Genomic DNA, 11,333 nt, shown 5'->3' with positions numbered 1-11,333 from the left:
ATTCACTCATCCAGGCACAACTGCCATCCCCACAGCAAAGTTAAAAGATGAGGTCTTAGTTCACAGAAGAATGCATTCTTATGCTTAGTCACCTATACTGCGCAGAAGTGCCCAGGTAAACTAGGTGTCCTAACTCTGGCCCTGTAACAGGCATAGTGCAGACATGCAAACATTCATTGCATCAAACCGATAAATGGATTAGGAGCACACATCCTGACGTCCTCTCCTGGGACAGATAGTGCATCTTACCAATCGCACAAGGGAGCCAACGTAATGTATCCATGCGCACCATGCACATACACCAGCATAAGCTGTGCGCATGCTGACAAACACATACAGGGGAAGGAGGGAGTGCACTGAACCCTAGCCACAGGGGTCAGTAACAAGAAAAACAGGCACATTGCCTCTGCTGAGGCTGGGTGCACACTTAGCAGTGTGGAAAAAAGGTTGCACGTTACATGAGTTTGCCCTTTTTCTACACTTCCATGTTAATGCGTTTACATATTTATGCAAAACAGGAAGTGGAATTATATTGCGTCACCATTGACTTTTGAAAGATCCTACAAAACCAGTGTTTTTAAAGATTCATATTACAAAACACATACCCATGCTTTTATGTGGCCCATTGAGTAACATATGCAGAAACGCTGCATTTTATGAAACACTAGCATTTCTGCTAAGTGTGTTCCCAGCCTAATACCATTAGCCATAGACCCTGAACAAGCATGTAGCAGAACAGGTTTGATATGGTCAGATCTGAGAAGGATAGCTGCATGCTGGTTTCTGGTGGGATTCAGACACTACTGCAGTCAAATAGATCAGCAGACCTGTCAAGGCAAATGGTATTGCATAAAAGGAAATATGGCAGCCTCCCACTCCAGTAGTCCTTATGACTGCCAAGCCAATACAAATACAGTATGAGCTTTACAACACAGATTAGACCTGGAGCAGTTAGAAGATTAACTAGGACTGTCATGTCAATACTTCAAAATCCTGTCATCTTACCGATTAGGGGCAATTAAAGCAAACATTTCCAAGTTCGTGCAAATATGTAGCTTGGATGAATTTAATTTTTTTTTCCCCAAGTTTACATAATTCTGCATAAATGTGGAAATTTGAGACTCATTGATCCCCACTTGCCTGGAACCCACTAGGAGTGCTTTTCTTAGCACATTGTGATTTGAGAAGGTCTGTTTAGTGTAATGCTATGGTGATCCCACTTGACTTGAGGGATATAAACCCCTCCCTGAATCAGGGATGGGAGGGATAAAAACAAACAAATTTTTAAAGGAATAAGGTTTATTTTACCTGGTATAAAACAGACTTTGAAAGCAGCAGAGATTCAAGTATATTTACACAGGACTAGGTTATACCAGCTTTGTAGACTTGCAAGTACATTTACCAAAGACTAGATTACACCAGCTTTGCTTTTCAGCAGAGGATCATGCTCATGATTCCCACGGAAGAGCACATCTTTGACTTGACTGAAGTACACACTGATCCGACTTCCATTGTCATCTGATGCACTCCCAATGGGGCGGTACTGCCTGTATTTCCTGAGGAAAAAAAATAAATAAATTTAGTGATATATATATAAATCAAACTTTAAAGGTCAACTGAAGTGAAGATTATCTAGGCTGCCATATTTCCTTTTAAACAATATCAGTTGCCTAGCAGCCCAGCTAATCTATTTGGCTGCGGTAGTGGCTGACCACCTGCAGCTAAATTGGTGTCAGAAACGAATCTGCTGCATGCTTGTTCAGGGGCTACAGCTAATCGTATTAGAGGATCAATTGGATAGCCAAGCAACTGGTATTGATTAAAAAGGAAATATGGCAGCCTCCTCTTTATGCTGCAGGACAACAACTGAAGCATAAATGACTTGTGTTGTACATATGCACTAGGCATTTGGGTTTAATTTGTGGGCTCTGGTGCAGTTGGGTTTTAGATTGTGGGACAGAGGTGTAATGGGGTAGCAGCTCCTGCAGCCATGAGAGCCCCCAACCCTTTACCCTCTAATATAAAGGTCCACCCCTCCATAGGTGTTCTGGTGGCCACAATTTCCAGGCAGATTGGGTGGGTGCTGAATGAGGCCCTCTTAAAAGAATTGACCAAGTCTACTAAATTTTCACCATTAAAAAAATTAATGACTCAGGGATTAGGGATGACATTTGAGTGAGTGTTCGTCCCATGAGATGGTGCCCACTAAAAAGATATTGGAGAAGAGTTGTAAAGATGTAGTCAGAGTACCTATACCCGAATCCCACAATTTGTGGAAAGATGGTTGTAGGTCATTGTGGGTATTCACTGCAACATGATAGTTCCACTGGAGCTGGCCTTTCAGAGAATACAGAACCCAGCCTAATGCCACCCTTACATGTTTCCAAACACCGCTTCATGTGGTTTCCGTCAATACTCCCAACCACCTAGCATTGTTACCCACCACCTACTTTCAAATTTGATGTATAGCCTTTTCTTGCAACACAGGGCACAACAGGACATTCTATTGTAGGAATATAATCCACATCACTACAGTAGACATGAAAAAAAAAAAAAATTTCTTACTTGTACAAAATTACTCCAACCACTGCAGCAGCAAGAACCACCAGTCCGAGTATTGTTAGGGTTGCAGAAAGAGTCTTGTTTGATCCAGGGCCTAAACAAAAAAATAAATTTATATCTACATCTACAATACCAAAATTAGTCAGCCTTGGTGGCCTGCCCTAAATCTGTATATTGTAACCATTATATTGCAAGCCAGGAGATTGCCTGCCTGCTATGAAAGAGTCCCCATGCACAATGGGCACAAATTGTATTTCATGCATTGAAAACTCCCCACCCCAGTGCCCTCCTATTAGGGACAGGAGTACACTGCCAGGGAACACACAGTTTGTGGTTGGCTTAGAAAACAAATGTCACCATTTCCAGTCCAATTACAAATTTTTGGCAACCCCGCTTTTGCACCGGGCCCTAGTTATCTGGCATCAAAGGAATCAGATTTTTGGACTCCTAGCTAACTATTCTGAACACCGTAAAAGGCACAAAAAGCATTAGACGCATACTATTTGCAATATTTTCATCTGCCACTTTCTAGTCTTTCTCCAGGTTTGGCATTTTTTTTTTAGAAGGTCCAACTGGGGCAATTTGGGAGGAAAGTCCTCTTCAAATGGATCTCATAACTATGCAATATAATTGCTTCAACTCCTAGGTCTGCTCCAGAACTCCAACAAAAATATATGAAGTGCTGGGCCAATGCTTTTGGTTCTGTTACCTCAAGGGATTCAAGGTCTAAATTCTGGAGGAATGCAGCTACAACTCAATCTGTAGCCAAGTGAAAGAACATCTACCAAGTCTTATTTGTTACAAGACCCCAGTTCACCCCATAAATGGGATTCCAGCCATTCCCAGCATACTGGAGAAACTGCAGTGTCAGGGATCAATCTATACATACACAGACTATAGTCTTTGGAAACTGAAAGATCACAGACCAATCTTACTACCCTTCATGTAGTATGAGAGCCATACTCTACACAGTCTTTTCTATGGAGCTGAACTCCACATCTTTGCAAGATGCTGCACACAGATGTTGTACAGACAAAAGATCAGTATCTGCAAAAGATCTGTTCCTGCCAAAAATCCATTCCTGCAAATTGCAATGATAGTCTATAAGATCTGCAGATCATACACATGATTTAACTGACATTCATCTGCAGATCAGACAATCATCCGCAGATCTGAAAAACCATCCTGGTGGATCTGATCTGCAGATGAATGTCAGTTAAATCGTGTGTATGATGATCTGCAGATCTCAGACTATGAATGCATTTTGCAGGAATGGATCTTTTGCAGGGATTGATCTTTTGCAGATACTGATCTTTTGTGTCTGTACAGCATCTTTGTGTGCAGCATCTTGCAAAGATTTTTTTCTGATGTGGAGTTCAGCTCCATAGAAAAGACTGTAGGTATGGCTCTCATACTACATGAAGGGTGGTAAAATTGGTCTGATATTTCAGTTTCCAAAGACTATAGTCTGATGTGTGTATGCACCTTAAGGGCTTGTTTCCACTATAGCGAATCCGCATGCAGGCACCGCATGTGGATTCGCATAGGCAATACAAGTGGATAGGATGGTTTCCACTTGTGCGTCGTGCAGGTGCGTTTTGGTGTGCGGGGGAAATCTGCATGGCAGAGCCGTCAGATTTTGCGTGCGGCTGGAATGCGGGCGAATCGCTCAAAATGCTTTTAATAGGGAAATCGCATGTGGCTTTGTCATGCGGTTTTCCCTGCGATTTCGCATGTACTGCTATGGCAATTTACACAGGCAGTGACATGGTTAAACTCGCCTGCTTCTTAGCCATGCGAAATCGTGGGAAATACAGCATGCGGAAACGCATCCGCATGCGATTTCGTCTGCGGTGAAATACAGGCGATTCCGCACCACAACAGTGGAAACGAGCCCTAAGGCCTAGTGCACACCAGAGCGGTTCGGCTGCGTTTTGCGATCCGCTTGGGTAATGTATTTCAATGGGCTGGTGCACACCAGAGCAGGAGGCGTTTTGCAGAAACACATACTCCCGGGTTGCTGCAGATTTTGGATAGCAGAGGTGTCTGTCTCAATGTTAAGTATAGGAAAAATGCAAACCGCTCTGAAAAACGGCACTTCAGAGTGGTTTGCCAGGCGTTTGTTACAGTAGCTGTTCAGTAACCGCTTTACTGTAATACATGAAATCTACTACACCAAAAACGCTTCACAAACCCGCAAAATGCTAGCTGAAACGCTACAGAAAGAGAAGAGTTTCAAAATCTAGCATTTTGCAGATCTGCTAGTGGTTTTTGGTGTGCACCGGGCCTTATTCTGGACTTGCCCTGTTATACAGAGCGTTGCTACTCTTAAAGAAAACCTGAACTGAAAATAAAAGTCAAAATAAAAAACATACACAAGTCATACTTGCCTCCTGTGTAGTCTACTCAATTTTCCTCTCTTGCCTCCTGTTTGTCCACTGTGATCAAGGAAATTCTCCGTCCTCCATTTTGAAAATTACCCTATAACAGCTTCCTGGTCAGCACACTGTTAAACTGGAACATCACCCACTTGAGCCATAGGGAAAAATGCACACATCAGTTCTCCTCTCAGCTGTAAATGACAGCAACTGATATATTTCAGTTCTGACAAAAATGTTGTCAGAACTGGAAGGGATCATTGTAAGAAGAAAATGGTGAGCTTCTGAGAGGAACTGATGGCAAGGTAACTATGTAATGTTCATTTGAAGTTACCTCATGTGTTTATTTTAAATAATTTTACTCAGTACAGGTTCTGTTTAAGGAACATTCACATCATGCATCATCCCAAAGCACCCCCTTGGATTTGCCTAGTGGTTCTCCTCACCAACATTTGCTGAACCATTAACAGCCACTTGCTGTCTCTCTAAACACTGGAAAGACGTTACCCCCCTCCCCCCTTCATTTTGTAAAATAAAAACAGTCTATAAATCTGGGCAGGCCTAGAAAGTAAAATGCCTCTACTACACTTTAAATTGTGAAAAGGTGCCTTGTTCACCAGAGGCCCATTCACAGTGGGGCATTGCAACACTAATGCAGGTCACTGCAATGCAAAACCTTTCAAATTTTTGTGCATCTAGTGTAGTCTGAGGGCATGAGGCATCCCAATGAGCGAGTTACTGCAAAATGCATGCAAACCATGAAGCACTCTTCTCCTATATGCTATGCATAGTGTGCAGCCAGAATTTTCTATCCCTGCAACTCTTCACCCACTGAACACTGCCCAGAACTTGTAAATTAACTGTTGACAATAACTCCCTCCCACCAAAATGGCCCATTTACCACTATAACATATAACTACCACTATAGTGGTAAACATCTACAGTACTACTATACTTTTAGCATGGAGAGAGAGATGTACAAGCATTACTAATATCCATTTAGACCATAAATGTAAAACCTCCACTTACCCTGGACAGACACAAGGGTACTTGCAAGAGCAAGACTTGCACCATCACTCAGTGTAATATTGACACAGTAAGAACCTGGCTCTGCAAAACCTCTTCGTAAAGTTAGCAGACACTGGTCAGAAGGTGGAATCTGATCACAGACCATGTTCTGAGGAATCATGCATGAGGCATCTGAAACAGTTGTGCAGGCATCGGTGGGTAGGCTAGAGGGGAAAGACAAAGTCATTAAGACCATTAGGTATTGTCAAGGCACAAATCTATTCTCAGTTGACAACTTAATGGGGTGGAAAGGCGAGAAAGCCACTCACCTCCCCTCACAAGACACTACAAAATCAATTAGAGAACTTGCAGCCTGAGAAGACACTTGAACATTGGCAGTTGCAACAATGCTGACTTGAAGGATGCCATCTATAAAACAAAAAGCCAAGTTTAGCCTCAAATTTTCTAGACAAGTGAAAAGTTGCAAAGAGGAAAGTTACACCCACCAACAACTGTTATCTTGTTGTTGTAGTACCCATATCTGTTGATAAAGCAGCCAGAAGCAGGAGTTGTGAACACAGCAGTTGTAGGCACTGTAGTGGTTTGCTCTGTAGTGGCGCTGCCAGTGGTAACATTCTGCTCTTCTGTAGTTACTGACAGAGTTTCAGTTTCTAATGGTGGCAGTTCAGTTGAGTTACCAGTGGAGTTACCTGTAGGGCGAAAATTGATAAATACTGCATATCCCTAGCAGCAAGATACATTTGCAAAAAAAAAAAAAAAAAAAAAAAAGGAACCAAGGCTAAGGCCACATACACACTATAGTCTTTTGAAAATGAAAGATCAGACCAATTTTACCCCCTTCCATGTAGTATGAGAGCCATACCTTCAGTCTTCTATGGAGCTGAACTCCATCAGAAAAAAAAAAAAAAAAATCTTTGCAAGATGCTGCACACAGATGCTCTACAGACACAAGATCAGTATCTGCAAAAGATTTGTTCCTGCTAAAGATCCGTTCTTGCATTCATAGTCTGAGATCTGCAGATCATACACACCTCATTTAACTGACACTCATCTGCAGATCAGACAATCTGCAGATCTGAAAACCCATCCTGGTGGATCTGATCTGCAGATGAATATCTGTTAAAAAAAAAAAAAAGTGTATGATGATCTGCAGATCTCAGACTATGAATGCATTTTGCAGGAACAGATCTTTTGCAGATACTGATCTGTTGCATGTGTGCAGCATCTTGCAAATATTTGTCTGATGGGGAGCTCAGCTCCATAGAATAGACTGTAGGTATGGCTCTCATACTACATGGAAGGGGGTAAAATTGGTCTGTGATCTTTCATTTTCCAAAGACTATGGTCTGATGTGTGTATGAGCCTTAAGAGTGGTATATCAAATTGTTATGCTGGATGCCACTGCATGTTCAGGCCCAGATTTACATCACTGGGGCCTATAGGCACAGATGTCCTGGCACCCTAGACTTCCCCCTCCATGAACCTACAAACCCCTACCGAACTACACCACAAATGTGCTGACTGGCCCAGCTGTCACTTCTCCCTTACCTGGTGTAGCTACAGGTGCCCATTAGTATTAATGGAGCTAGAGGTACCGCTGACCGAAGGAAGATCTCCAAGAGCAACCTAGTTTATGCTCTGCTCATGATTTTTTGTATAGGGAAATAGGGAGGCACTTGGGAAGGGAGCAGCCTTTCCATCAGGCATGTGCCTTATGGTAAATCCAGCACTGTATGTTAGAGGTTATCCTCCAATTTTCCATTTGTAAAAAATGTTTTACTATGGCTACTTCAAGTGTCTGAAGTATTAAAGGTCTTGAATTTTACAGTAGACTCACTGACCACAGCAGGATTCTGGTAACAAACTGAAGGCAATTGGCTACTCTAACATGACCAGAGAAGCATACATCATGATTTTGCATTGATCAAGCAATTCCCTAATGAGCAACCAGCTAGTGTTTAAAAGTTGAACGAGTGGCACACACACAAGCAATATCCTATGTGATTCACGTCACTAAATCGATCTGAACAAGGTTGTGCTTCCATGCTTTGAATCCAAACTCCTGTTATTTTGGCGACTGAAATTAAGTGTTTACAGGAGCCGATTACTTTACAATCAGCTGATATACTTCCATCCTGCACGATTCACCCAGATGTCCATTATGGCTGATCACATACTGGAACACTCAGTTTAAGGAAAAAAAAAAAAAAAAATTTCAGATTGGTGGGTCAATTGCACCAAGTTGCTAGATGTACAACCACACCAATTTATGAGACATTGGTCCCTTTTTCAAAGTTTGATACACTATGCTCTTGCTTGCATTGGACCCCTAAATGTGTAAGTTTGGTACCATTTATGGCATTCATGTTTAAAAGTAACTAGGATTGCTAGTAGCAGTAAAATAATTTTACTTCTCAGTTATGATAGTAAGATATCAGTTATCTTTACCTATATTTTACCCTGATCTAACCTCCTACAGAACCCTCCCACTACAAATGCCAGACCCCTAGTGCGTAAACTTTATAGCAGAGGAGACATGAGTTTAGGTCCGCTTTGACGATCAACAGCATATAACCTTCCTGATTCATGAAAGCAGACATTCTTAACCTGTGCTTTCAAATGAGCTCATCTGCCATGGTAGTCATGCAATAGAGGAGAGATCAAATTGCAACTTGTGATTAGATACATAGAGCAGGAATTAAACAGGCTAAACTCTAAACATACAGGGGCATTTCTCTATGTATTTTAGTCCTGTGCAAGAGTACAGGTCCACTTTAATGCCAAGGATACACACACCATTTGCTGCCAAAGTGTTAAGGTGTGATTTGTGGCTTTAAACATCTGGCACCCAAATTACTGTTTATAGATTAAAAAAACCCCACCCTATGGCAGCACTGTTTAAAAGGGCACCCCCCTATTCCCCTTTACCATTTATGACCATCCTTTCCGCAACTTTATGCATGGATAGGCTGCGGAAAGAATGCTGCCCAGGTGAAGCCTTTGTAAGTAACCCACACAGACCATTTCCTATATTAGAACTTACTGGTGGTGTGTGAAGGCGTGGTGGAAGGCAGTTCTGTGGTTGCCATGCGTGTAGTAGCTGCATGCGTTGTTGGAAGGGAAGTTGGTGGAACTGGTTTACATGGCCCAGGAATAGCTGCCTTAATTGTCAAGTTCAGACTGAAGTTTCCAAGCATGGTGTAATTATGAGTGGAAACTGGGCTATTTGAAACAAAGGAGCCATTGCCATCACCATAGTTCCAGGTAAATGACAAGCTAGACTGATTGAGATAGTGGCTTGGATCATGGATTTGTACATCAAACTGAATTGGAGAATCCTTGATGAAGATGTTGTCAGAGGCATTCTTGTCATTCTTCTGAGTAATGGCCACATAAAAAGGAATTTGATCTGAAATGAAAAAGTTAAAGTAAAAATAGACAATTAGAAAAAAAAAAAAAAAAAAAAAAAGTTAAGATGGCGTAAATGCAGTTTATGCCTTAACCACTTCCCGACCGCCGTATTGACAATTGGCGGCCGGGAAGTGGACCCCGCAAGGACCGCCGTATTGACAAATGGCGGCGGTCCTTGTAGGGGCATGGGCGGAGCGATCGCGTCATCCGTGACGCGATCCTCTGCCGCCTGGCTCCGCTCACCCGCCGCAACATCCCGCCGGCCATACGGAAGCGCCGGCGCGATGTTAACCCGACGATCGCCGCACACAAAGTGTATAATACACTTTGTAATATTTACAAAGTGTATTATACAGGCTGCCTCCTGCCCTGGTGGTCCCAGTGTCCGAGGGACCACCAGGGCAGGCTGCAGCCACCCTAGTCTGCAACAAGTACACTGATTTCCCCCCCCCCTGCCCCAGATCGCTCACAGCACCCATCAGACCACCCCCCCCAGACCCCTGTTTGCACCCAATCACCCCCCTAATCACCCATCAATCACTCCCTGTCAACGCTATTTTTTTTATCCCCCCCTGATCACCCGCCCACCCCTCAGATTCTCCCCAGACACCCCCCCCCCCCCCCCCCCCCCATGTACCTATCCCCCCTGATCACCTGTCAATCACCCCCTGTCACTGCCACCCATCAGCCCCTAACCGGCCCCTTGCGAGCAATCTGATCACCCACACCAATAGATCGCCCGCAGATCCGACATCAGATCACCACCCAAGCGCAGTGTTTCCATCTATTCTCTCCTCTAAACACCCACTAATTACCCATCAATCACCCCCTATCACTGTTACCCATCAGATCGACCCTAATCTGCCCCTTGCGGGCACCCAATCACCCCCCTACACGCTCAGATTGCCCTCAGACCCCCCCCCCCCCCCCCTTATCAATTCGCCAGTGCAATATTTACAACTGTTCTCACCTGTAATAACCCACTGATTACCTGTCAATCACCCCCTGTCACTGCCACCCATCAATCACCCCCTGTCACTGCCACCCAGCAATCAGCCCCTAACCTGCCCCTTGCGGGCTATCTGATCACCCACCCACACCAATAGATCGCCCGCAGATCCGACGTCCGATCACCTCCCAAGTGCAGTGTTTACATCTGTTCTCTACCCTAAACACCCACTAATTAATCACCCCCTGTCACTGCTACCTATCAGATTAGACCCCTATCTGCCCCTAGGGCACTCAATCACCCGTCCACACCCTCAGAATGCCCTCAGACCCCAGCCCTGATCACCTTGCCAGTGCATTGCTTGCATCTATTCCCCCCCTCTAATCACACCTTGAGACACCCATCAATCACCTCCTGTCACCCCCTAGCACACCTACCCATCAGATCAGGCCCTAATTTGCCCCGTGTGGGCTCCTGATCACTCAGCCAAACACTCAGATCCCCCTCAGACCCCCTTCCAATCACCTCCCCAGTGCATTGCTTGCATCTATCCCCCCCCCCCCCCCCCCCTCTAACCACCCCCTGAGACACCCATCAATCACCTCCTGTCACCCCCCTAGCACTCCTATCCATCAGATCAGGCCCAATACAACCGGTCATCTAAAAGGCCACCCTGCTTATGACCGGTTCCACAAAATTCGCCCCCTCATAGACCACCTGTCATCAAAATTTGCAGATGCTTATACCCCTGAACAGTCATTTTGAGACGTTTCCAGACTACTCACGGTTTTGGGCCCATAAAATGCCAGGGTGGTATAGGAACCCCACAAGTGACCCCATTTTAGAAAGAAGACACCCCAAGGTATTCCATTAGGAGTATGGTGAGTTCATAGAAGATTTTATTTTTTGTCAAGCGTTAGCGGAAATTGATTTTTATAGGTTTTTCACAAAGTGTCATTTTTCACTAACTTGTGACAAAAAATAAATTCTATGAACTCGCCATA

At 44.0% G+C, this 11,333-nt stretch overlaps 1 protein-coding gene across 1 annotated transcript in view; it reads right to left on the bottom strand.

Annotated features, from left to right (window-relative positions):
* Positions 1–1,281: 1,281 nt before the first annotated feature.
* LOC137518320 (protein QNR-71-like) overlaps positions 1,282–11,333 on the bottom strand; it is a 17,564-nt gene continuing 7,512 nt past the window's right edge. The window contains exons 6-11 of the mRNA XM_068236006.1: positions 9,013–9,378; positions 6,455–6,658; positions 6,278–6,377; positions 5,970–6,172; positions 2,566–2,656; positions 1,282–1,556 (exon numbers count right to left, since the gene is read on the bottom strand). Coding sequence (XP_068092107.1) covers positions 1,409–1,556; positions 2,566–2,656; positions 5,970–6,172; positions 6,278–6,377; positions 6,455–6,658; positions 9,013–9,378 — 1,112 coding nt within the window. The 3' untranslated portion in view covers positions 1,282–1,408. The remainder of the gene's footprint in view (positions 1,557–2,565; positions 2,657–5,969; positions 6,173–6,277; positions 6,378–6,454; positions 6,659–9,012; positions 9,379–11,333) is intronic.

Source organism: Hyperolius riggenbachi, chromosome 5 (assembly GCF_040937935.1).
Source record: "Hyperolius riggenbachi isolate aHypRig1 chromosome 5, aHypRig1.pri, whole genome shotgun sequence".
In the NCBI taxonomy this organism is placed as follows: Eukaryota; Metazoa; Chordata; class Amphibia; order Anura; family Hyperoliidae; genus Hyperolius; species Hyperolius riggenbachi.
The sequence above is the reverse complement of the archived record's forward strand: the minus strand, read 5'-3'. Positions and strand labels throughout refer to the sequence as shown.